Raw genomic sequence first — 26,683 nt, 5'->3', positions numbered from 1 at the left:
CTTGTTTGACCTGGAAAACAAGCATGTGATTTCAAAATGCAAGAAGAGGTTTACTGTGGTGGGTACCCATCTGTGGCTAACTCCAACGGGGTTTTCTGGCACTAAACCCTCCCCCACATCCATAACTCTTAAAGGGACAATTCAGCAAAAACACATTCGATAGTTCAGTACATTTCTACTTACTGTTTTTTGTGTTTTCTTTCTTCCTTTCTTTTACTTTTTGGGCTTGAGGAGCTAAATAAGAAATAGCTAATTAACTGGAAGATTTCAGTTCTAATCAGCCAAAACAATCAAACTAACAGGACATTCAATCTCAGCAATCACCGGCATGTTTTGTTCACCATTGATGCAAATGGACACAATTCCATTCACACCAATGGACTTGGGCTTACTTAACCCAGTAGAGCGAATCTGTTCCATTGTGTTTCAGTAAAAACACATGTTGTATTCTGAGCTCCAAACAAAGGGATCAGTCATCCCATCTGCCTTATAGAGAAAGTGGATGAAAACTATATATTGAATAAAGAAAAGGAGAACTTGTGGCACCTTAGAGACTAACAAATTTATTTGAGCATAAGCTTTCGTGAGCTACAGCTCACTTCATCGGATGCATTCAGTGGAATATACATGTACTGGTAGAGTTACACCTGTGTAAATCTGGAATAAAGCAGCGGTGTCTTGGGTCCATAGAGACAAAGACTTCAATGAGTAGGATACAATGAGCTTCCTGCACAAGGTCCTTCAGATGATGAATTCTCATCACAGTGTAGATTTGCTGGTAAAATCACACCATGAGAGAAATGCAGGCCAAGCCACTATAGATCTGTTTCTAGAAAGAGGTTTCACTCTTTCCTGAGCTCAACCTTCTGAACCTGCACCTCTCCCCACTAAAAAAAACCCCTAGAAGCTGTCTTGGGAACACAAGTTTTTAATTAAAATCCACATTCTGGAACCTTTAATTAGAGTCGGGCTCAAGCGCCAGCCAGCACAGTAGGAAACGGACATCAGATGCTAGCTTGCTCAGTTGTAAGATGAGCCCCTAAGTCTGTAAGTTGAGGAAGGAGTTTCCATACAGCCTTTAAGCTTGTTGAGCAATCAGAGTAAGAACTTTAAACTAGCAGTGAAGTTGGAGGGAGGGCGGCTTCTGCTCACTGACAACTGGACGAGAAGCTGGATAGGAGTCAGCAGTGTGCCCTTGTAGCCAAGAAGGCCAATGGCATTTTGGGATGTATAAGTAGGGGCATTGCCAGCAGATCAAGGGACGTGATTGTTCCCCTCTATTCGACATTGGTGAGGCCTTATCTGGAGTACTGTGTCCCGTTTTGGGCCCTACACTACAAGAAGGATGTGGAAAAATTGAAGAGAGTCCAGTGGAGGGCAACAAAAATGATTAGGGGACTGGAACACATGACTTACGAGGAGAGGCTGAGGGAACTGGGATTGTTTAGTCTACAGAAGAGAAGAATGAGGGGGGATTTGATAGCTGCTTTCAACCACCTGCAAGGGGGTTCCAAAGAGGATGGATCTAGACTATTCTCAGTGGTAGCGGATGACAGGACAAGGAGTAATGGTCTCAAGTTGCAGTGGGGGATATTAGGAATAGGTTGGATATTAGGAAAAACTTTTTCACTAGGAGGGTGGTGAAACACTGGAATGGGTTACCTAGGGAGGTGGTGGAATCTCCTTCCTTAGAAGTTTTTAAGGTCAGGCTTGACAAAGCCCTGGCTGGGATGATTTAATTGGGGATCGGTCCTGCTTTGAGCAGAGGGTTGGACTAGATGACCTCCTGAGGTCCCTTCCAACCCTGATATTCTATGATTCTATGGACCCTCACAGCTAACAAGGTTGCAAATGATGTCTGGTTTGACAGTGCTGTGGTCCCCAAGGGACAAATTAAAACCCAGGAGCTATAGGAATGCCTCAAAGCCGGGATCCATAAAGGGAAAGCTGTCAGGCCTTTGCTGTAACAGCACAGCGGGACAGCACTGCAGAAAATCTTCCAAATGCCCTTGCACATAGGAAGGCAAAAATAACAGTCAGTGAATGTATGACTCCTATACTGGTCCCTCTAAGTCCATGCACTCTCCCTTTAAATATTTACCTGTCCAAGGAAGGGTTAACTTTAACCTAGATATAAATATGAACTCCAGGAGCTGGATTTAGTGCATGGCCTATGCTTGTATATCATAGAATCACAGAACTGGAAGGGACCTCGAGAGGTCATCTAGCCCAGTCCCCTGCACTCATGGCAGGACTAAGTATTATCTAGACCAGTGGTTCTCAAACGAGGGGCGCCGCTTGTTCAGCGAAAGCCCCTGGCGGGCCAGGCCGGTTTGTTTACCTGCTGCGTCTGCAGGTTTGGCTGATCGTGGCTCCCAAGGGCCGCGGTTCACTGTCCCAGGCCAATAGGGGCTGCAGAAAGTGGCACAGGCCGAGGGATGTGCTGGCTGCCCTTCCCGCAGCCCCCATTGGCCCACTGGGCTTTCCCTGAACAAGCAGCACCCCTAATTTGAGAACCACGGATCTAGACCATCCCTAACAGGTGTTTCTCCAACCTGCTCTTAAATATCCCCAATGATGGAGATTCCACCACCTCCCTAGGCAATTTATTCCTGTGCTTAACCACCCTGACAGTGAGGAAGTTTTTCCTAACGTCCAACCTAAACTGTCCTTACTGCAATTTAAGCCCATTGCTTCTTGTCCTATCCTCAGAGGTTAAGAAGAACAATTTTTCTCCCTCCTCCTTGTAACGACCTTTTATGTACTTGAAAACTGTTATCATGTCCCCGCTCAGTCTTCTCTTCTCCAGACTAAACAAACCCAATTTTTTCAATCTTCCCTCATAGGTCATGTTTTCTAGCCCTTTAATAATTTTTGTTGCTCTTCTCTGGGCTTTCTCCAATTTGCCCACATCTTTTCTGAAATGTGGCGCCCAGAACTGGACACAATACTCCAGTTGAGGCCTAATCGCCACGGAGTAGAGCGGAAGAATTACTTCTCAGGTCTGGCTTACAGCACTCCTGCTAATACATCCCAGAATGATGTTCGCTTTTTTTTTTGCAAGTGTTACACTGTTGACTCATATTTAGCTTGTGATCCCCTATGACCCCCAGATCCCTTTCCACAGTACTCCCTCCTAGGCAGTCATTCCCCATTTTGTATGTGTGCAACTGATTGTTCCTTTCTAAGTAGAGTTCTTTGCATTTGTCCTTATTGAATTTCATCCTGTTTACTTCAGGCCATTTCTCCAGTTTGTCCAGATCATTTTGAATTTTAATCCTATCCTCCAAAGCTGGCAGAAAGTTCACCAGGGGTAGCATTCACCCGTGTATAGAGGGACCAGCATGAGACCCAAGCACCACTCGGGTCAAGCAGCACATACAGCTGAATTCCACCCCAATGAAAGAGGCTCAATGCAGCTTTAACCTCAGATGTTCTGGAGGTGGAGGGGGAGCCTAGGGGGTTTCATAAGTTCTGCTAGGTGAACCTTACACCTTCCTGCACCAGCACTAGCAAACCTGGACTTCCCTAGAGTCTGATGGTGTTTCCCATCACCCCATGTGGGCAGAATTAACCCATACTGCTTAGGTGGGTGGCAAAGCTTTCAGAGCCCTTACCTGTGTCTTCTCTTCTTTGAAGATAACCTGCAAGAAGCAGATATATAAACTGAATGTAGATGTCACTGTGGAATCAACACACACACTGCTGCATTTGTTCAGAGACAGACACATTTCAGACCATCTCCCTCATATAGACAGTGGAAAGATATTAAAATGGCTAAGAGAAGAGTCCTCCCAACAAGGACCTTCCAATAGCCCTCAGCCTCCATTTAGCCACCTAAGGATATGTCTACATTGCGAGCCGGTGGTGTATGTCCCATCTTGGGGAGACACACCTACACTAGCATGCTAAAAATAGTCTAGCCATGGAGGCATGAGTGGTGGGAGGAGCTAGCTGTTGCCTCGTGTATGTACCAATCTGAGATGCTAGGCACGTACTCACGTGGCTAGTCCCTCCCGCTCCTTGTGTTGCTGCAGCTATGCTCTATTTTTAGAGCATTAGGTCCGTCAGAGCTAGTGTGGGTCTATCTCCCCAGGCTGGGAATCGCACTCCCAGCACGAAGTGTAGACGTGCCAGCCTTCCCAAGACAGCTTAGCCTGCCAGGAACTGAGCTCTTGGAAATGCCGCAGTGGGAACTACTGCATGCTGAGTGCTTTGACATTCTGGCTCCCATTTGTGGGTGCTGAGCACTTGACAATCTGGCCCTGAGTGTAAGAGCTCTGTTAAACTGGGTCTATTTATTCCTCTGATTGGTTGCATTTTCCCTGCGGTGCTAATCTAGCCCTGCAGCTAATTCAGCCTTGGAGAGGAGAGATGAGCCTGCCCAATGGGTAGCTGTAATCCGTCTGTATCGAGCAGTCAGGAGGGCCCCCTGGCCTATCTGTTTTCTCTTTATTTTGGGCCAAATCCTTGCCCCTGGGTTAAACGTGGGGTGGGGGACCTAGCACTGCCTCTCTGAAACCTGACCATGGTGGTTCTCTGATGATGATGGTGGTGGAGGGCAGGATTCGGACGGATGCAATGGTCAGGACTTGTGTTCTAGGTGAGTTGATTCTCTACACACGCCTGTTAGGAGGGTTAGTGATGATAATGTAGGATTCAGGCCTGTATATTCACCAGAGATAGAAGTTTGGGTCTTGTTTGCCCGTTTGAATTTTGATATTCTTATATTCTTACTAACATGTGTGAACAAAGACACTGTGTGTTGCTTCTGCCCAGCCAGATGGGTTTGTTAGTATAATGGGAACAGATAAGAACAGCTAAAGTGTTACTGGACATGGTGGAAGATCATATACGAGCACACACTTGAAGACTGCCTCAATTCCTATCTCAAGGCAAGGTCAAGCAACCAGTCAGGAGGGGCAATGTGGGATGAACGGGAAGGTATACGAAGCATTAAAAGGCCAAAGCAATGCCTATCCCTGACCCTAGCACAACCTTACCCCTCCCATGGGATACAAAAGAGGTGGGATGAAGCCTCCAGACTCACGACCCCCCAAAATGGAACATGACCATAAATTGTAAGAGGTGGGACCAAGGGGGTGTATTGCAGGTATAATTATGCCTGTTGAGGAGTGGGGGAATGGGACACTGGGAAGCAAGGCTCAGCGGTGTCAGAGCTATGGATATGCTTGCTTGAAACTAACCCCAATAAACATTGCCTGCACTTCGGACTTCTGGCCTTCTGCTTTCTGCCTGCGTGACAAGAACCAGGGAAGGGGATGAAGGGAAAGCCCCCTAACAATCCCCAACACCCCACTTAATACTACAGATATGTGGGCCCAGTTCTGATCTTAGGGACACTGGTGTAGATCTGGAGCCTCTCCATCAATGTGAGTGGGCCTGATTCCCCACTGCTTTGCACCCGGGGCCATCATTTACACCTGTGCAAAGTGGGTGTTAAAGGCTGCTCTTCTGAACTGGGGATGAATTGCCCCTGCTCTGCATGGTATACCTGGCTACACCAGGTGCAGAGCAGCAAAGGATCAATGGGGCCCATCATTGCTGGGGCAGGGTACAATTTAGGGGGAAATATGGCATGCTCTGTAGTGAAGTGCATTGGAGGAGTTTTTTCTTTTTGCTATATTCTATTTTGCTATATTTACTTCTCTCTCCCTGAGTATCAGGCTCACTTTTTAGTCCTTTGGTTTTGTCCCTTTTGTAAGACTGTCCTGGCTTGTTGGTTCAGTCAATTATAAATACATGAACTTTCCGAGGAAGATGGTACCCATTTTCTCAGCAAATATTGGGTTAGTGGTTGGAAGAAGAAACTGGAATGTTTGATATTTAAAAATTTAATCATGTTCTTTACATTAGAGACAGCTGACAAGGCCTAGGCCTAGGGCAGCAAATTTGCAGGGGCGGCAAATTTATAATAGCAGCCAGAGGCTGCTTCCCCCGGTGCCGGTTCACGCTCCCCGGCCCTGCCCCCACTCCAGCTCTTCCCTGCCCCCTCCCTGCCCCTATTGCTCCCCTTCCCCAAATCCCCGCCCCGGCCCTGCCTCCTCTCCTGAGCGCGCCGCGTTCCCCCCTCTTCCCGCCTCCTTCGCGAAGCTGTTTCGCGCACAAGCGCTGGCAGGGAGTGGGGAGAAGCAGGACCCGGCGGCGCGCTCAGGGGAGGAGGCGAAGGCGGAGCGGCGGTAAGCTGGGGTGAGGGTGGGGTGGGGGGGGAGGAATTATTTCAGGGCCTAGGGGCGGCAAAATCTTTAATCCGCCACTGATTAGAGATGGGCCCGAGCTAGCCAGTTTGGAGCTAGGTCCAGCTCGGCGCAAGTCTCCTGCTTTGAAGGCATTCAGATCTGCTTCTGGCCTGCTGGAGAGAGAGATGCCTGCTGGGACGTTCAGAAGTAGATGTGCACCCGAGCTGTTCTAAATGTTCGGGCTGGACGAGGGGGGGCTGAGTTTGGCACATGGAGTTTCTGTTTGAGCCCATCTCTGGTTCCAATATTTGGGTTCTTTTGAGGCTCATTGAGCTAGTAATAAAGCAGGATGGAAATGGGGTGACAGACGACTAGCGCCATGGGAAACTCAATGGTTTGGCCTCAGAGGGCTTCCTATAATCTTGCCTTTGAGTTTAGGCCTTGCTTTCCATCCTTTCCTAGAGCCCGCACCCCAGGACATCAGAATGCTGCTGCATGAGCATTTGCACCTCCTTGAGTTGTGTAGGGTGACACTTGGGCAGGTTTCAATGGTCTGGCATTGAGACCGCACGCGAGCACTCGGGCTGAGGGACCGTAGGCAAGCACTCGGGCTGAGGGACCGCACGCGAGCACTCGGGCTGAGGGACCGCACGCGAGCACTCGGGCTGAGGGACCGCACGCGAGCACTCGGGCTGAGGGACCGCACGCGAGCACTCGGGCTGAGGGACCGCACGCGAGCACTCGGGCTGAGGGACCGCACGCGAGCACTCGGGCTGAGCTGGCACGTGCAGGCTGCATTACAGCGGCTTGGTCCCAGAATTCTGCCGAATTTAAGCTTCCATTTAAAAAGGGGGAACAAACCAAACAAGCCAATGGCTATGAAAGAAACCTGGCCCAGCGCTGTCTGCGGACAAGCAGACACAATCTTTTGGTGAGCGATGCGGACAGCCCACGTGTCAACGCCAAAGCCCCCGGAGAAAAGAGTTGAATTCTGCCGAGCCCAGCAAGGGAAGAGAGGGAGGGAGAGCTGGCAGCTCCCTGCCCCTTACACAACCCTTTGGAAGAGCACAGGTGTTGCTCCCTGCTAGGGCCAATGCGGGTGCTAACTTCCTGAGAGCGGGTGGGGTGATAAGGGTGTCAGAGATCCCATTGCAGCGGGAGCTCCCTTTCTGGGTCAGCCAGGATCCCTCCCAGGGACTCCCACGCACCACTTACGTCCCACTTTAGCCCAGGGTTAAGTGGGAGTGAAGGAGTGCATAGGCATTGCACTGGCCATCCCCCCAGGGGCCAACACTGCCCAGGCAGTGGGGCTGAGCAGCATGGATAACCTTTACCTCTAAGCCTCCTTCTAACGAAAACCACCCAGCTGCACTCAACCGCCTTGCGTTCAGTGCCTGGGGAGGAGTGTGCGCTGAGCTCGGGGCGGAGAGTTTTAGGGGGAATACCTGTTTCTTTTTCGTTTCTTTGAGCTTTTCTTCTTCTTCTTCTTCTTCTTCACAGGCGAGGGGCTATACGATGGAGACCTGGGGAACAGCGACAACATGTTACTTACTGGGCATGTGGTGCTCCGAGCTGGAGGAGTCTGTCTGCTGGGGGTGAGTGTCTGGGGACACGGGTTTACCACACTAGCCTTTCACCCGGGAGACCTGCATTCCGATCCTTGCTTAGAGGACAAGCGAAAACGCATTGCCTCCCTGGCAGGTGTTGTTCCCGTCACGAAAGATCCCTGAATTTGCCACAGCTGCCAGGCAGCATGCAGGGGAGGCCCAGAGGGCTGCAGGTTTGGGTTGAGCTTTGTGAGAATCAGAGAACATTGCCCAACCTGCTGCAGCAGGGTCCCTTTTGGTCCCGGGTGCCCACACCCCACCATGGCCTGACAGAAATGTTAGTGCTCAAGCTCCAGCACTGTGTGGTGGGGGTATGAGCACTTCGTGCTGACTGGGAGCTCTGTGCTGAGAACAGCCTAAAGAACTCAGTGCTGTTCCCGCAGTCACTGCATTGACCCCCCCCCCCCCGCACCTGCTCCCAAGGACTCAGGGGATCCCCCCCTGTTACAGCCCTGGCTGCAGCACATACACAATCCCCCTTCCTTGGCCATTGCCCTAGCTCCCTCCTCAAATGCACACTCCAGTTCTTGGTCTCTTTCCCCTCAATGCGAGTCTGATCCCTAGGGCTGCCGCAGCCGGCATGACAGTCTGCGGAGGAGGGGGTCACACACTGACTGCTGAGCCCTGAAATGTGGTGGTGAGGAGTCAGACCCCTTGTCTGGAGGGCAGGGATGCTGGGGATGGGGGGAGGGAGGTGAAAGTGTATTAATAGATCTGGGGGAAGCTTGTATAGCATCTGACTGAACCAGGCTGGGATCCAAGTACTGACTTTTCCTGGGTCCCAATATTTACAGAATCATAGAAATGTAGGACTGGAAGGGACCTTGAGAGGTCCTCTAGTCCAGGCCCCTGCACTGAGGTTGGACTAGACCATCCCTGACAGGTGTTTGTCCAAACTGGTCTTTAAAACCTCCAATGATGGGGATTCCACAACCTCCCTTGGAAGCCTATTTCAGAGCTTAGCTACCCCTGTAGTTTGCAGTTTTACCTGATTTCTCATCTAAATCTCCCTTGCTGCAGATTAAACCAATTACTTCTTGTCCTACCTTCAGCAGACATGGAGAACAATTCATCACCGTCCTCTTTATAATAGCCCTTAATATATTTGCAGACTTATCAGGTCCCACCTCAATCTTCTTCTCCAGACTAAACATGCTCAGTTTTTTAAACCTTTCCTCATTGGTCAGGTTTTCTAAACCTTTTCTACTTTTGTTGCTCTCCTCTGGACACTGTCCAATTTGTCCCTAAAGTGTGGCGCCCAGAATTGGACACAGTACTCCAGCTGAGGCCTCACCAAGGCTGAATAGAGTGAGACAATTACCTCCCATGTCTTATATACGACACTCCGGTTAATACGCCCCAGAATGATATTAGCCTTTTTTTGCGATTGCACCCTGTTGTTGACTCATATTCAATTTGTGAACCATTATAACCTCCAGACTTTTTAGAAGTACCACCCCCTAGCCAGTTATTCCCCATTTCGCAACTGTGCACTTGAGTTTTCCTTCCTCAGTGTAGCACTTTGCACTTCTCTTTATTGAATGTCATCTTGTTGATTTCAGACCAATTCTCCAATTTGTCGAGCTCATTTTGAATTTTAATCCTGTCCTCCAAAGTGTTTGCAACCCCTCCCAGCTTGGCGTCATCTGCAGATTTTATAAGCATACTCTCTACTCCATTATCCAAGTCATTTATGGAAATGTTGACTAGTACCAGAACCAGGACTGATGTGTGGGACCCCACTACACTTGTCCTCCCAGTTTGAGAGCGAACCATTGGTAACTACTCCTTGAGTACGGTCTTTCAACCAGTTGTGCACCCACTTTATAGTCATTTCATCTAGACCACGCTGCCGTGGTTGGCTATGTTCACAGACAGTCAGAGAATGGCAGTTCTGAAAAGCAGATTTATTTTTTCACAGCTCTCTCTGGCCTTTTTTTAATCAGGGGACGCTTCCCCTCTAGCAATATGTTGAAATGCAAACCCAGGCTCTGGATTTCTGCCTGGTTTGATTGCAATGAAGACATCACATTTATTTCAGCAGGTGTTAGTGCAGCTGACTGTGCTGGGTGGAATTTCCCATCTCAAGGCTGCTGGAGCAGACACAGCCTTGCACTGCTGCCACCTCCTGGCACTGACTTTTCACACAAAGCTTATCCCTGAGCTTTAGGTCCTGGCAGCGCAGCCCTGCCCTGTAGTTGCTGGCTTAAGGTGATGGGTCTGAGTCCTGCTGCGATGACAAGATCAAGGTGTTCAGACGCCCTGGGGATGGGCCTGGTAGAACGACCTTAACAGAACAGGTACCAGGAAGTTCCCCTGAAAGTAACATATATTAGATAGGCAAAAAACACAGGGGCACACTCTTAATTTGCACTTCATTTGAAACCATAGAATCATAGAATCTCAGGGTAGGAAGGGACCTCAGGAGGTCATCTAGTCCAACCCCCTGCTCAAAGCAGGACCAATCTCCAACTAAATCATCCCAGCCAGGGCTCTGTAAGTTAGGAGTCCACATACCTTTGTGGGTCTGGGCCTAAAGCCCTATATGGGTGCTTAGTGCAGAACTGTGCCCTCTGATCCATTTCCTAGTGTCTGGCCCAGTCTAGTTTTAAAAGTCCCATGAGATGGGTCTTCCCCTGTTTTCTCGTAGGGAGGCTATTCCATGGCCTAACCGATTTCACTGTCAGGAAGTTTAACTTGATATTCAGCTTTTTTTGCCTTCTCTTAATTTCACCCCATTGTTCCTCGTTATACCTCCTGGAACCATGCTAAATAATTCCCTTCCTTCCTAGGAGCGAACAGAGTCTTTCCCGTCGAATCACATGCTCTCCCAGCTGTCACCTAACCGGGGAGATATTTTCCCTTCGCCTGGGATCTGAGCAGCCACTGGTCTGTGGGGTTTCCCCCTCTCCGAACTCACCTCCTCCTCTTCTTACGTGTAGATTTCTTTTTCTTTTTCTTCCCCCGGGACGGGGGTGGTGGCGTGTACTCCTCATCGTGTGAGGGGCTTGAGAGAAAAAAGGACAATCAGTTGACCCAGGTCAATCAATGTTGTTTTCATCCACTTCCTCAATTCCCAGATAGTCCGGACTGAAGGACATTTTCCGAATCTTCCTGCTGTACCATGAAAAACTGGGTTTCATGGCAGATCTATAATGCACGGTAAATGCTTAATTACCATGTCATGAGCAATTTGGTCATGCTTTAAATTAACTGTCTTCTCTCAGGATTTTATATATATATATATATATATATAAAATGAGATAGTTACTGTATGTTACTCACATGCCCGTTGATTATTTTAAAAATATTTATCGAGGTTAACAGCTCCGTAACAGATTTATAAGTTTTGTTACTCTCAGTAAATAGGTTTTAAATAATTAATTGGCATCTAATTCGCATACAATAATTATGGCAACTAGATAAATTTCTCTAAATTTAATAAGAGAGTTAACAAATGTTAAACAGCAACTGACTACAAAAACGTATTTATTAAGGTGTTATGGTAGTCTAATGAGATATAGCTCTCTTACACCGTTGTTAAACCTCAGAAAAATATTTCCCTGGGTATTTTTTTTTTTTACATTTTGGAACATACAGCACATAATCTCATTATATTTAAATTAAATGCAAATACAGTAGTTAAATGAATTTGGGGCACTTAGTTTAAAATATGACAGTTAATTTGTGGTTATCTGTTAAGCAAACCAAACATTCTTAGGAAGGGAGGAAGTGCTGTCTAGTGGGTAAAGCAAGTGATAATGAGTCAAGATTCCTGGGTTGTATTCCTGGCTCTGTCACTGACCTCCAGCGACAGCTTGGCCCAGTCACATGGAGTTGGATTTTCAAATGTGTTTAGTGATGATGCGCACACAGCTAAGCCAACTCTGAGCACTTCTGGAAATTCCACACAGCTGGGGGCTGATTTTCAGAAGTGCTGAGCATCCCCAGAGGTCAATTGGACTTGCAGGTGTTTACGACGACTGAAAGTCAGGCGGGAGTGTGTCGCAGTTTGGGAACCCTAAAATTGAGACCTCCAAAATTAGTGGATACGTTTACTTGCATGCTTCTGTGCCTCAGTTTCCCCATTTGTAAAATGAGAGATAACACCTGTGTCAAAGGGATGTTGTGAGACTTAGTTACTATTTGGAAAGTGCTTTGAGATCCTCAGACACAGAAACCAGACTAGAATAGAATAGAATAGGAGCTAGAGAAAGGACAAGTATTATTAAAGTCTTGATACATGGAAACCATCAGAGCATGAAGATATTTAGAATGACAAGGCTGCAGCGGGAGGGGCAGGAGCTGTTTTACAGCTGTCACTGATTTACATTCAGGGCTTTCACTGCACTTTACAGGGCCCAGGATAGAATCGGTCTTATCTAGGGATCGAATTACTACCAAAATAATGCTACCATAAAAAGCCAATTGTTTAGTGTTTTTAATACACTTTTTTTTATAGCCCTACAAAACTAAACGTGATGCTAATGTTTTGCTCATGAGCCATGAATAACTGAAGAGCAAAGTATTTTTGGAACGTGTAAAGAAACTCTCCTTCATTGCCAGGGCTCGGGTGGTAAATGGGTAGCAAGCAAAATGCCCCTCCCTCTCCGGCCCCCGAGTTATCGGCTCACTAGTTTATTTTAACATGGAGAAATGGGTCCCATCACAAATATATTACTCGAATGTGCTGGCCAGCATCAGGAGAACAGCGATCTTCTAGTTACATAGCAACCTGGATCCAGACTATCACCGCTGCAAGGGGCCAGCGTCTGCCACCCTTACTCACGACTGAGGCCCACCCTATTCCACAACAGGAAGGAAGGCACAGCCCCATGCCTCAGGAGATCTGTGTTCAATTCCCGGCTGCGCCTGGATGACCGTGGGCAAGTCAATCAGGTCCAGAGTCTCAAAGGTATGTAGGTGTAGGGAAGTATAATCAGGAAGGTCAAAAAAGAATTTGAAGAACAGCTAGCCAAAGACTCAAAAAGTAACAGCAAAAAACGTTTTAAGTACATCAGAAGCAGGAAGCCTCCTAATCAACCAGTGGGGCCACTGGATGGTCAAGATGGTAAAGGAGCACTCAAGGAAGATAGGGCCATGGTAGAGAAACTAAATGAATTCTTTGCATCGGTCTTCACGGGTGAGGATGTGAGGGAGATTCCCAAACCCGAGCCATTCTTTTTAGGTGACAGATCTGAGGAACTGTCCCAGACTGAGGTGTTATTAGAGGAGGTTTTGGAACAAATTGATGAATTAAACAGTAATCAGTCACCGGGACCAGATGGTATTCCCCCAAGAGTTCTGAAGGAACTCAGATGTGAAATTGCAGAACTACTAATTGTAGTCTGTAACCTCTCATTTAAATCAGCTTCTGCACCGGATGACTGGAGGAGAGCTAATGTGATGCCAATTTTTTAAAAAGGCTCCAGAGGTGATCCCGGCAATTACAGGCCAGTAAGCCTGACTTCAGTACCAGCAAACTGGTTGAAACTATAGTAAAGAACAGAATTATCAGACACATAGATGAACATGATTTGTTTGGGAAGAGTCAACATGGTTTTTGTAAAGGGAAATCATGTCTCACCAATCTACTAGAATTCTTTGAGGGAGTCAACAAGCATGTGGACAAGGGGGATCCAGTGGATATAGTGTACTTAGAGTTTCAGAAAGCCTTTGACAAGGTCCCTCACCAAAGGCTCTTAAACAAAGTAAGCTGCCATGGGATAAGAGGGAAGGTCCTGTCATGGATGGGTAACTGGTTAAAAGATGGGAAACCAAGGATAGAAATAAATGATCAGTTTTCAGAACGGAGAGAGGTAAATAATGGTGTCCCCCAGGTGTCTGTACTGGGATCAGTACTGTTCAACATATTCATCAATTATCTGGAAAAAGAGGCAAAACAGTGAGGTGGCAAAATTTGCAGATGATACAAAACTACTCAAAATAGTTAAGTCCAAAATAGACTGGGAAGAGTTACAAAGGAATCTCATAAAACTGGGTGACTGGGCAACAAAATGGCAGACGAAATTCAGTGTTGATAAATGCAAAGTAATGCACACTGGAAAACATAATCCCAACTATACATATAAAATGATGGGGTCTAAGTTAGCTGTTACTGCTCAAGAAAGATCTTGGAGTCACTGTGGATAGTTCTCTGAAAACATCCACTCAATGTGCAGCGACAGTCAAAAAAGTGAACAGAATGTTGTGAATCATTAGGAAAGGGACTGATAATAAAACAGAAAATATCATGTTGCCTCTATATAAATCCATGATGCGCCCATATCTTGAATACTGCATGCAGATCTGGTCGCCCCATCTCAGAAAAGATATATTGGAATTGGAAAGGGTACAGAAAAGGGCAACAAAAATGATGAGGGGTATGGAAGAGATTTCATATGAAGAGAGATTAATAAGACTGGGACTTTTCAGCCTGGAACAGAGATGACTAATGGGGGATATGATCGAGGTCTATAAAATCATGACTGGTGTGGAGAAAGTAAATAAGGAAGTGTTATTTACTCCTTCTCATAACACGAGAACTAGGGGTCAACAAATGAAATAAATAGGCGGCAGGTTTAAAACAAACAAAAGGAAGTACATCTTCACACAACGCAGAGTCAACCTGTGGAACTCTTTGCCAGAGGATGTTGTGAAGGCCAAGATTATACCAGGGTTCAAAAAAGAACTAGATAAGTTCATGGAGAATAGGTCCAGCAATGGCTACTAGCTAGGATGGGCAGGGATGCAAAACCATGCTCTGAAGTGTCCCTAGCCTCTCTTTGCCAGAAGCTGGGAATGGGCAACAGGGGAACTGATCACTTGATGAGTGCCCTGTTTTGCCCATTCCCTTTGAAGCACCTGACACTGGCCACTGTCAGAGACAGGATACTGGGCTGGATGGACCATTGGTTTGACCCAGAATGGCCATTCTTATGTTCTTGGGTGTCTAAATCTCAAGCCACCTTACTACCTTTGAAGATCTGGCCTTAAACTCTCTGGGCCTCAGTTTCCCATCTGTAAAATGGGGATAATGCCCCTCTCTTCCCCACCCTTTCTTTTCTGTTTAAGTTCTGCAGGTCAGGGTCTACCTCTCACCATGTGTTTGTGATCTTTGATGGGGCTCCAGGCATTGAGATATTAATAAAATAAATAATAATAAAAATAGTAATATAGTCCTGTTTATTTTGGTGGTTCTACTTGCACAGTAAGATACCACTCAACATGTGTAAATATGGTACAGTCTAGGCCTAAAGTACTAAAAAATTAGCAAGCCAAGGCCAGGCTAACACCACATTCTGATGGAGGGTCCAATTTACTCTTGCTTTGTCATTTTCCCAGAGCCCCGAAACCACACTAAGCACCAGGCATCTGCTAACCACCAGGTCTCTAATTACAGGATCGCTTCACCGTCCCCTGAAATGCAGCCACCTCTGTGGTGATGGGTGGCAAATGTTGAACCACGCCCAGCAATATCACACAAGTTAGAATAGCCAATGAAGGCTGCCATGTCCCCGGCAGAGAAATTCAGCCCCTCTGTCCTTGTGACAAATTCCCTTGGGTACTGGATAACTGCAAATGGCCAGGCACACACTGCATTCCAGGCCCAGGCTTGGGGCATTTGATTTCATACCGCCCTAGAGAGAATGGCACTTGTTATTTGTTAAGTACAAAGACACAGGTGAAGACCACCCCTGCCCTGAAGAGCCCGCAGCCCAAACAGACAACAGAACCCACACTGCGAGACCCAGGGGAGTCTGTTTTGTTGATGTGGGTCAGCAATTTTGGCCTGAGGGGAAGGAGACTGTCACAGGATGCGTCTGCCTTGTAGTGCCCCCTGCTGGCAAGGCATGGCATCCAAAATTAGTGGCGGGGTCAGTGGGCAGCCAGCTTTCCCAGCCTGTCTCCCCTTTTATAGGGCCCAGGAGCCTTCCCTTGAGCCCAGCAGGGCAGCAGGTTCAGTCACAGGTACACTGGACCCCACTCCCTCTGAAAGGGGCCAGTCCTGTGACAGAGATCTTTTGGAGGGAGGCTCTGATGGAGGATCTCTGAGGATGTGGTTTGGTAGCCTGCCTTAGGTGCCCTTCATCCATTGTTGCATCAAAGTAGAGAAACAACATGCTCCACACGTCCCCGTGAGAGATCAAATCCCAGCTTCTGTTCCTAGGCCCTTTTGAGATGTATCAGCTTTCCATCCCATTCCAGGAAACATTCTCCCTTTCTACCATCATTTTCCCTTTTCCAATCTATTCCCTGGACACTGGGCTTGGTGCAGGGATTCCTGATTTACACTGGTATAATGGGGAGCAGAATCAGTCCTGCTCACTAGAAACCACTGGTTCTTTTCAGCCTGGTTCTGGGTCAGGACGCTGCTTTTTAGAGGCGGAGGGACAAGTTTTTTTGCAAGATAATAACGATCATGTCCCTCTGTTGCGGATCAGAAAGGGGGATGGAATCGTATTGCATCCTCCAATTAGCATTTAAATATGTCCTCTCTCGCTTTTTCGCCTCTCAAGTAATTCAAAGCTCCAGTGGAAGATTCATCAGGAGACGTAGTACACTGCCTTCTTGGCAACAGGCTTTTATTTGTGGTAAGGTAAAAGAAGTGTTGTTTTGAGGGGGATCGCTGTCTTTCTTCAAAATCAGACATCTGTCTCTGTGCAGATGCAGAGGGACTTTTTGTCGTCGTCACGAGCTAATTCCCTCCTGTGCTGTGTTGCCCAAATTTCTAGGAAAATAGCGCTCAGGTTGGTTTTCTTCCCTAATTTTTTTGCATACGTGTTTTCCTTTCATCTGCCCGTTACATTTTCCCACATGCCAAGAGCAAACCGTACACTTTCAGGGCCAGCAACTTATCAGAGATCAAGGAAAATAACAAACCAAAAAAGAACAAAAGTAAGGTGTCCAGAGAGAGCACATTGGGTCATTCTAACATGCTGCATCACCTCTGCCTCACAACATGGCAGATGCCTCTGCAGACAGGGCAAGCTCCTTAGAAATGGAAAGCTGCAGTACGGTGATGCAGCTACACTCCATGTGTTCCCCTTTCCTGATCTTTAATGGAGATTCATAGATGTGAAGGCCAGAAGGGACCATTGCACCAGCTAGTCTGACTTCCTGCACAACCCAGGCCAGAGAATATAATCAGTCCTCCTGTATCAAGCTTCATTTTGCTGGCGTTCCCCCTGTGAGGATTTTCAGAAGCCTCACAACCTCGGAGATCCTCCATTAGAGCCTCCCGCCAAATGGTCTTTCAATGGAGGGAAATCCCCGCACGCGTCATGGCATGGGCCGACCCCTAACTGCCAGGGGTTAGGAAACAACACCCACTGTGGGCATTATTCCGAAATGGCTCCCCCATTTGACATTCCCCCTCCCCACACACTCTTTCAGGCCTTGCCTCATCAGGCCCCTGGAGTCTCTCCCTCCCGCTGCAGTCCCGCTGACGATGGCCTCTCTACCTGAAAGCCCACTTGCTTCACATGCCGGGCTTTGCTCTTGCTCCCCAAGCCCAGATAATTCTCACACTGACCTCAGAGTAAAAAGGCACAAAACTCCACCATCCAAAGTCAGAGGCTGTTTGCTGGGATTGGTACAGGCTCCTCCTGGAATCACTCCCCAACACCATGGGCTGGCCCTAGTGTTGGGAAGCTGAAGGCATCCCAGCTACTCTGGTAGGTGGCTTCTGCTTTTGTGCCAATGGCCAGAGTAATGTGGGAAGGAAGGTGGTTGAGGTTCTGGGAGGAGACTGGTCCACCAAGGTCTGTACTGTGTAGCAGAGGATCCTGCCCCAGGCCCTGCCCACTTCAGGTGCCCCCGGAGAGAGATCTACCTACTGCATCAGCAGCACCATCCCCTGCCATGTCTGGGTTCACGCTGGCCATCTCCCCTTCCCATAGCAACCCACCCCAAACAGGGTGGCTTGCAAGCGCTGACTTTACCACAGACCAAGATGGCATGTGGCCCCTCCCAGCTTGGTACTGCCACGGAGGTGGCATAAGCCTCGCTAACTAGCCCAAGGGGGACTGATTGGCAGGGTCCCCCATTCTAGAATGACCAATGGCTTGTCCCGGATTGGCAACTCCCATGTTCCTTCACTGGAACATCTGGCTCTGGAGAGGGATGGGAATCACAAACTCAGCAGAGAAGCAGGCAAAATAACCAGTGTGATGACAGCTGCCTTGGGGACAGGTTCCAGGAGGCATTCTCTGCTCCCTGAACATCAGCTCTGCCAGGGAATGGGGAGGGAAATCTAGCAGGAAAAAAATTAATATCTTCCCCAGTTATTAACCTGTAATATCTGGACAATCTTAGGGTCCCCTTGAAAGCTCTGGCCAGATCTTCAGTCAGGAGGGACTAACACCCATACAGCATCCATCTTAACAACAATCCAACATAAATGATTGCTATTTTTTATGGTAACACCTAGGGACCTCAGCTGAGATTACAGCCCCATTGTAGATATATAGTGAGAGATAGAACTTACAGCCTAAACAGATAGGAGAAAGAAGTATTTCTAGCCCCATTTTACTGACTAAGGACTAATGCCCAGAAAGATTAAGTGACTTGCCCAAGGTCACCCAACAAGTCTGTAGCAGAGTTGGGAATTGATCCCAGATCCCCTGAGCCCCCAGTCCAGGGTTTTAATAATTAAACATTCATCTGATCTGATTCCATGATCTTTCATGTATATTCATGACCTAATTTATTTCAGTGGGAGCTGTGACTTCTCAGCACCTCTGAAAATGCAGCTATTCGGTTCTCAGCCCTTTCCACGGCCTCTTGACAGCGAATCCAGTTTTTCAGTTCCGGCACCTCCATGGCTCAGGGGGCAACAGGAGAATGAACCTTTAGCCTTCACCCCTCAGCCCCATGCAGATTCTTGTAGAGCCCTTCCTGGTTTCTGCAGATAATTTACTTTGTCTTTGATGTAGAAACTTTCTCCCTGAGTTCATCTGACTTGAATTGTTTCTCTCTGATTGTCATCAAAGTCTAATTAAAAATACACTTTAGATTATTGCGCTGGTTAGCTTGAAATCTGAAGATATGAAATGTGCTTTCTCTCTCTCTCTCTCTCTCTCTCTCTCTCTCTCTGTGTCTCTAGCAGCTTTAACCAAACGGATTGGCTCTAATCCCAGTGATAATTTAACAGGCAGGGCATGGAAAGGCTGTTCACGTCATTTATAAACTTTTGATTAATTTTTCCCCTTTCAAACTACCACAAGTTAAGGAAGAATTGATAATGAACCTCTGCCCTAACAAGCCCTGTGCTGTTGGTCTGTGATCTAGGCATGGGCAGAAGGGAATCTCTTATGGTAGGTCTCAACTGCTAGCACCTCCATCACCCACAGCAGAGTACTGGGATGCTGGCAGGTGGCCTGCCTTCAAACCCCTTCTAAGCTAAGGTGACCATATGTCCTGTTTTGCCCGGGACAGTCCCCTGTCCCGGCTGTCCTGACTTTTTGGGGAAAACTGTGCATTTGTGTGGACAAATGCAGTTTTGCCAAAAAAGTGGGGTGGGACTCCTAGTGGGACATGGAGGAACGTGGGGGGAAGGCCGCTAACAAGTGGCAATGCCAGCCCCGTGCTGGAGGGAGGTCTAGGGAGAGTGTCTCGGGCCAGCTGGCCAGCCCCACACGCAGCAGGGAGAGGGAGGCCTCAGGGCCCCCACGCATGGGCTGGCAAGTGTGGCCTTGGGCCGCCCTGCATGTGGAGGACATGGTGGGGAGGCTGGGGCCAGGCGCGGGCACTGGGACGGGGGAGCTCAGCCCAGCCCTGTGTGGGTGGGAGGCAGGGACGGCTCAGGCCAGCCCCCTGGGGGTGGTCACCCTATTCCAAGACCAGTTTGAAAGAGTGGCCATCCACTGCTTGGATGCACGTTCACTCAAGCGCCCGCTGCAGGCAGCCATTTTGGGAAGAGAGGGCCGGTGGCTGCCGCAAGGGGAAGACTGAAGCTCCTGGGGGTGGAGGGCCTGTATGCATTCGTGGAACGGAGCTAATAAGTGTCTACACCTCAGAAGCAGGTGTGACGCCATCGCTATCACAGTGGGGTAGGAACGCCAGGTTACCGGGGTTGCCGGGGGGAGCTCTGCTGGATGAGTTAATGGAGCGACTCGACTGTCGTAGGCTCTCACAGGCCATTCGATGGAGACTGCGGCAGAGTGGGACTCCCTGCAGGGACAAACTTGCAGGGATCCGGCAGGGGGGTAAGGAAGATGGCTAGTACACCCCTCCCACAAAACCTCACCCCACTGCATTAGCCACTGCTCCCAGGAAGGGCCTCAGCGGCTGGGCTCTTACCTGCGGGATCTGTGGTGGGTGTACTGTCTGCTGTCCTTTCCTTTCACACAGCCATTGGTGCTGGAGGCCTCCTGAGCTGTGTTTCCATTCGGCTTTTCCAAGCGTCTCTCCTCCTTTGGGCATGACAGGCAGCTCGGCGTCTCAGTGCTGGGCAACAGATCAGAGAAACAGAGCAATGAGGGGCCGCTCTCCAGGGAGGTCACCTTTCTGAAGGACTACAGCCGTTAATGTGTGTGTTACGGTCGTGCTCAGATGCTCCACCCGAGACCAGAGCTCCCCGGTGCTAGGCGCTGTGCAAACAAACAGTGAGACAGTCCCTACCCCAAAGGATTTACAGTCGAAATGGTGAAGCAGAGGGTGGGCGAAAGGAAGGAAGTTTCCCATTTAACAGATGGGAAACGGAGGCCCAGAGAGATGAAGAGAGTTGCCAAGAGTCATCCACTGGCTTTCAGGCCAGAAGGGGAGGCCTCTGCTCCCAAGCTCTGTCAGCGAGATGGGTAGAAGGAGAGCCCTGTGGGAAAGAGGCGGATATGGGCTCTGGGTGGACTGGTGTTTGGTACAGATTCATACACACGTAGAGCCTGGGGTGGCGGAACCGGGTGGTGGAGGGGGCTAGCGCCCCCGCAATGGACATACTGGGGAGAGGTAGATCTAGGTTTCTGTCCCCCCACTTGTTTTTCACCCCCACGGTATCTCACAGAGGTGAGAACCAGACCTGGAGGGGATGAGCAGCCACGGCGGCACATAACATCAGACCAGCTACCAAGACGCAGGATGGATTCCCTGGCCCAGCGTGGTCCAACCTTTCAGCCACCGTGGATCCTGATGGAGACACTGGAGCCAGGAGTATGTGTGTCAGCCACCAGGGTGGGGTGGGGATGGGACAGGGCACCAGCCACCGACGTGGGTGGGCGGGGCAGGGCACCAGCCACCAAGGAACTGCTGTAGTAGAGGCAGTAGGAACTACTGGGAAGCCCATTCCCAGCATGGAGATGGCTCCCCAGCTACCTTCAGAGGGAGCTTCCACCCCGCCCACCTAAAGCTCTGGATGGGAGAAATAACAGCGAGCAGAACGGGAGGCAACGGCTCTGGGATTACACACAGCTCTCAGGACACCGTCACCTCCCATTAAAGCCACGCGAGGCTTAGGTGGAGAGAATTCCGTTCCCAGTCCCTTGTGTGTCACAGGAAACAACCAACGTTCAAACGAGACTCGAGAAAACACTTGTCTGAAGTCTGGCTCCAGCGCGATGCCGACCCGTTTCCATCTGCTTTCACGTCAGAGCTGCCACGAGCATTGAGAGACCCAGGCTGGGAGACTGCAGCCTGGCAATGGCTCATTTAACAGGTAAAACAGGAAGGAAAACAGCCGGCAGGAGAAGGGAAAAGCAGGTCCGAACAACAACACTCTCTAATGCAGCAGGTACCAAACCCCTCAGCAATATGGAGCGTGATCCCAGCAGGCAGGCTGTGCACTCTCACTCCAGTTGGTCCTGGCTCCGAGCTCTGCTGGCCAACCTGCCGTACTGCATATCCGTGTTCCCACTCTGAAGGCTGGCACTGCCCTTGTGCGGCTTGGCTGGCACCCCCTCTTCCCTACCCAGCTGGCATGTCTGAGGGTAGCAGTGTGGCCAGCACAGCCCCCTGGCCCTGACAGACCCAAAGAGACTCCCCAAATGAAGCAGGACACAAGCAGCGAGGGAAGGGGGTAGGAAAGGGAGAGTCCAGGCCGTGGTCCTACCATGAGCACCAGCGATGGACTGATTTTCCTAAAATGCCATCAGCGTCAACTCCTCATTCCAGGCAAAAGCTTCCGTTTAACCTTCCAGGAAGGGACCGCTCTTTTTCTGCAGAAATGTCTTGCAGGCACATATTCCTGGAGGGGTTGGACAGGGTGCAAGAGGAAGCCAAGTCTCCTTGAAGTTATGAGCTTTCCTGTCAGTTTCAAGGGGCTTTGGGTCAGCTCTTGAGGTGGCAGTGGTGTAGCAGGCTGGCCGGGGCACTGGGATGAGGGGTGGGTGGAGCGATGGTTGGGGGCAATTCAGTGACAATAGAAAATGTAACCGTGACACTGACAGGCCAGATGCCAGCTCTTGCCCAGGCTGTAGGCATGAGCTAAGAACGGACAGCCTCGTAGCTGGAGCCCAGACCAGGTCACCTGTGTGTTAGCTTTGCTCCACATAGGTATTAGTCTTACAATACTGCATTTACTGTTTAGACTCTAAGAACTGCTGCATACGTGAATCTCACTTATATACATATATAGGTTAGAAGGTGATAGTTAAGTGTTAAGTGTTTGCTCTGGAACTGTAAACCCCGCAGTCAGGAGCAAAGCATTACCCAGTGTGAAATATCAGTTTGCCACAGCATGTGTTATCTCCTCCCCAACAAAAGGCGGCCAATAGACACCAGACAAACCATTGAGGAACATAAGAGGACAAAAGACTTTGCTGATTGTTCTACCCTGCCCCCCACCCCTTGGCCGCTGCCCACCCATGAAGAGGAGACATACATGTGAACTTGTCCCATCATCTTGAACTCTGGGGGAAAGGATAAAATCCCTGACAAGAAGAAACTGCGTCTTTTTGGCTGTTCGAACTCTGAATGGCCAGAGACTCTAAACTGAAGCCAGAGATCCCTGGGGGCTGCCTCCTGGGTCTGTCCTGAAAGACACTTGGAATTGACAGATCACTACAATTCTGTCACTCTTAGGATTTAAGAACATAAGAATGGCCCTACTGGGTCAGACCAAAGGACCATCTAGCCCAGTATCCTGTCTTCCGACAGTGGCCAGTGCCAGGTGCCCCAAAGGGAATGAACAGAACAGGTAAACATCAAGTGATCCATCCCCTGTCGCTCATTCCCAGCTTCTGGCAAACAGAGGCTAGAGCATTTAGATGGTAACTCATTGGCGTGTGTATGTTTGCTTCCGTTAACCTGAAAATAACTCTTTTATTCCGTTTTCCTAGTTAATAAACCTCTAGACAATTTATTACAGGATTGGCTACTGCTGTTGTCTTTGGTGTAAGATCCAGGGTCCCAACTGAGCTGCAGGTAAGTGACTGGTCTCTTGCGACTGGAAGCAGCCTGAATGCGGTGTGATTTTTGGTGCAAGTGCCCATTTATCACTAAGCCCAGTTTGTCTGGGTGGCAAGATAGACATGGCCTTAGACTCTCCAGTCTACACTAGAGAGCTTTCAGTGGCAAGGCTGTACTGATGCAGCTGCACCGCCGTAAGACCTCTCGTGTAGCCACTCTCTCCCCTCGAGATACTTAAACCATCCCCAACAAGGGGTGGTGGCGATGTCAGTGAAACTCATGTCGCTCAGGGGTATGTGGCATAAGTTTTGCTGACAAAAGTGGTAGTAAAGACATGGCCTAAGGGGACGGCCTGAGACTCCATGGTAAGACTGTTCCAGTGATCCAGGAGTTCCCATTTGTTACTGGCTTGGTGAAATCGAATCCTAGACCACACCGTTTGGGGTGTCTGTGCTGTCTTTGACAGCCTGCCCTGAGGCAGGCGCTCACGGTTGGGAGCCACTCCACACAGCAGGACAGCAACCAATCACCTGTTGACATTTTTCTTACATCGATCATCTACCTTGTCGAGACCGTGCCCCTTCTTCTGTGTCTGTCCGGCGTCTCACACCATGGGGGCAGGGCGGATGTTAATGGGTAATATGCGTAAGGATAATGGATGCATTACCAAAGCCATATTACTGCAGTAGGCAATGATCAGTGGCCTGGCTGACTGTCAGCAGACGGACCAAGCAGCCAATGGAAGCAAAGATGGGACCTCCAGCTGGAGATGAGACACAGTTTAGGGAAGCTTGCACGGCCACTGTGCAATGCCATCCCTGCACAATAAGAATTAGGAGATTTCAGCACTGGGGCTTTCAAGATAGCACCCCATGGGTGGCATTAATTATTACAGAAAGAATGATCAGTTGATGAGATATTTACATGTCTTCTACTCCCAATTCCTAGTACTTCAGGACAATAGATATTGTAACCAAACAAGAGGAAGTCCTTCTGCATATAACCAAGCTGCACATGGAAAAAACTCAGCCGCTAGTCTGTTTACATGCAAGTTAACCTGCTGTAAACTGATGCACTGTTCTTCGCCATCAGGCGTTCAAAGAACAACCATTCTTCTAATCCAGGGCAGGAAGCTGCCCCAGGCAGCAGGATGCCAGTAAAAATCAAGGGTGAGAAGATGACCCACAGCTCATTGCTCTCCCAATTGGCTTGGGCGATTCAATGTTTCTAATACCTGCTTAATCAAGAGAGGTGGCTGCTGCTTGGGCCATAGGTGGGCAAGAGCAGGGAACATGGCTTGCCACGTCCCCGCCAGATAAGAAACAAAACAAAGGAAAAAGCAAATATTCTACTGCGTTAATTTAAATAGCTCCTGCGTGTCCTGGATCCTTAATGAAATCTTTACATCTTGGATTCAGACAAGACACAGTCAGACAGTTCTTAGGGCCTGCCAGCAACCTGGAATTTACAATTTACATTTGACACAAACCATAACTGACCATAGGCCATGGCTTTCCCTTCCCACCCCCGCCTCGCTCCTGAGCTGCGTTGCTTTGTGAGCAGACAGCTCCTCACCACTGCGTTAGCAAATGGAGTCACAGCCAGCCTTTACGCTCCCAGATTTATTTTGACCCCACTGAACCGCGGCTGAACTCAGAACATGGCACACATGCGAGCGTGTCGTTAAAATGTATGCACAGGAGGAGTGGAGTGGAATCAAGAAGAATGGCGGAGGTGATGGTACCTTATCAATGCTGCCAAAAACGGAGTCTTTCAAATCTATCCCAACTGGCATCTACACAGAGCATCCTAAAAGGACACACCGTCCGTTGCTGTAGTTTCCGTTCAAAAATGCAGCTGGCTGTGAAGTTCTCACCAGCTGGCAGAGAAAGTCTTTTGCAGTCTAAACCCCAAACCAAAAGAACTACTATTCGGTTACCAAGAACTTTTAAAGCCCACGTATAGGTAGGACCTACGCTGAAACAGGACTTTGTGATCAGCTCCGCACTAGCTGAAACTTAAGTGATGGATTAGGTGAAACTTACTTGGTTTTAAGCCTCAGAGGGGTAGCCGTGTTAGTCTGGATCGGTAAAAGCAGCAAAGAGTCCTGTGGCACCTTATTGGTTAACCGACGTATTGGAGCTTGAGCTTTCGTGGGTGAATCCCCACTTCGCCGGAAGCTCATGCTCCAGTGCATCTGTTAGTCTACAAGGCGCCACAGGGCTCTTTGCCGCTTTTACTTGGTTTTGTATTTTGTTAAAGACCCCAGAATGGGGGCAGGTGGGTGACCCTGGGTGATTTCAGGCTAGGCTGAGTTTCAGGGGGATCTGGCCCCTGACTGGTCTGGGCTGGAACCTGTATGAAACTCAGTGGTTGGTTTCAACCCTAGCAAATGGGGCACGGAGACTTGAGATCCAAAGCCACTGAGCTCCTTGTGAACCAAGCACACTGCACTCAGTTAACCCGTGGGAGCAGAGGGCAGATGCAACCTGTGTCTGCAGGGACAGCCAGGGCCCAGACGGATGAAAACCAGAGTGAGAGCAGTGAAGCCGTGTCGGACTCAGGGCCATAAAAAGCAGCCGGGTTCGGTTTGGGGGAGGACAAGGGGGTTCTGTCGTCCCCCAAACAGCAAGACTCCTAAGGAAAGACAATATGTTTTCAGGCCCGTAAGATGTTTATTTCAAAGCCTGGAAAGAAGAAGAGAGAGAGCAGTAAGCCACAGCGGGAAGGGTCGCCATAAACTCTGTTTCCTTGGTGTCACCTGCAGCGTTACTCAAATAAATAAAACCAGCTTATAAACTTTCCATCCTGACCTGGATCTGGATCTGGGGGATGTGACCGGGGAAGTTGACAGGAAGTTTGGCTATAGGGGAGTGTGGTGGTAAAGCCAGAGGGCAAAGGGCGGCTCTGCAATGGGATGGGAGCAATGCTGATGGTCCTCTCACGCCATACTGGCCTGGCTGCTATGGCTCAGGGCTGGGTGAGCAGCGGGCTGATGGGGATGTGGAACAGCTCTCAGAGACACTAGCCTCCCATCGCACATTACTGACCCCGAATGCCCGCTGCAGTCAATGGAAAGATTCACCTTGACTTCAGTGGGGTTTGCACCAGGCCTTGTACCAGCACCCCATCGGACTAGAGGGGCTGAATTTCTGAGGTCTAGAAATAGTTACAGGCAGTAAGAGCTACCTCCTGCCTCACCCCCTCTGGGATCAGCCCCAGCTCGCTACCTCAGGCGTGCGGAGGGGAGGCAGTTCTGTAGAAGCTGGAGGGAAGGCAACATCCTGCCAGGGCTTTGGAAGGGAGCCACTTGCAATAGCCCCTGCTGCTCCCATGTGTTCCTGCCCCTGGAGGGGCAATGGATGTGCAGGGATTGGTGTGGCTGAGCGGGGATTTACAAGGAAGATGATGGGGCGGGAGGAAGGGGGAGTTGTAAGTGCAATGCACTGCGGAATGATCTTACAATACACCCGAGTCACTAGAGCCCATGAGCTGTTTGCCCCCGGCCCCACCACAGCACATGAAGGAGGGGAA

General features: G+C 49.2%; 1 protein-coding gene across 3 annotated transcripts in view; it reads right to left on the bottom strand.

Annotated features, from left to right (window-relative positions):
* Positions 1 to 26,683, bottom strand: part of SRRM4 (serine/arginine repetitive matrix 4) — a 288,447-nt gene that overhangs the window by 23,713 nt on the left and 238,051 nt on the right. For all 3 annotated transcript variants that reach the window (XM_043529583.1, XM_043529584.1, XM_037879059.2), the window contains 5 exons: positions 20,111 to 20,257; positions 10,728 to 10,814; positions 7,646 to 7,723; positions 3,618 to 3,644; positions 184 to 234 (listed from right to left, as the gene is read on the bottom strand). In XM_043529583.1, the coding sequence (XP_043385518.1) occupies positions 184 to 234; positions 3,618 to 3,644; positions 7,646 to 7,723; positions 10,728 to 10,814; positions 20,111 to 20,257 (390 nt within the window). The remainder of the gene's footprint in view (positions 1 to 183; positions 235 to 3,617; positions 3,645 to 7,645; positions 7,724 to 10,727; positions 10,815 to 20,110; positions 20,258 to 26,683) is intronic.

The sequence above is a fragment of the Chelonia mydas genome, chromosome 15, assembly GCF_015237465.2.
Source record: "Chelonia mydas isolate rCheMyd1 chromosome 15, rCheMyd1.pri.v2, whole genome shotgun sequence".
NCBI classification, from domain to species: Eukaryota; Metazoa; Chordata; order Testudines; family Cheloniidae; genus Chelonia; species Chelonia mydas.
This window is presented reverse-complemented; position numbering and strand designations above follow the sequence as displayed.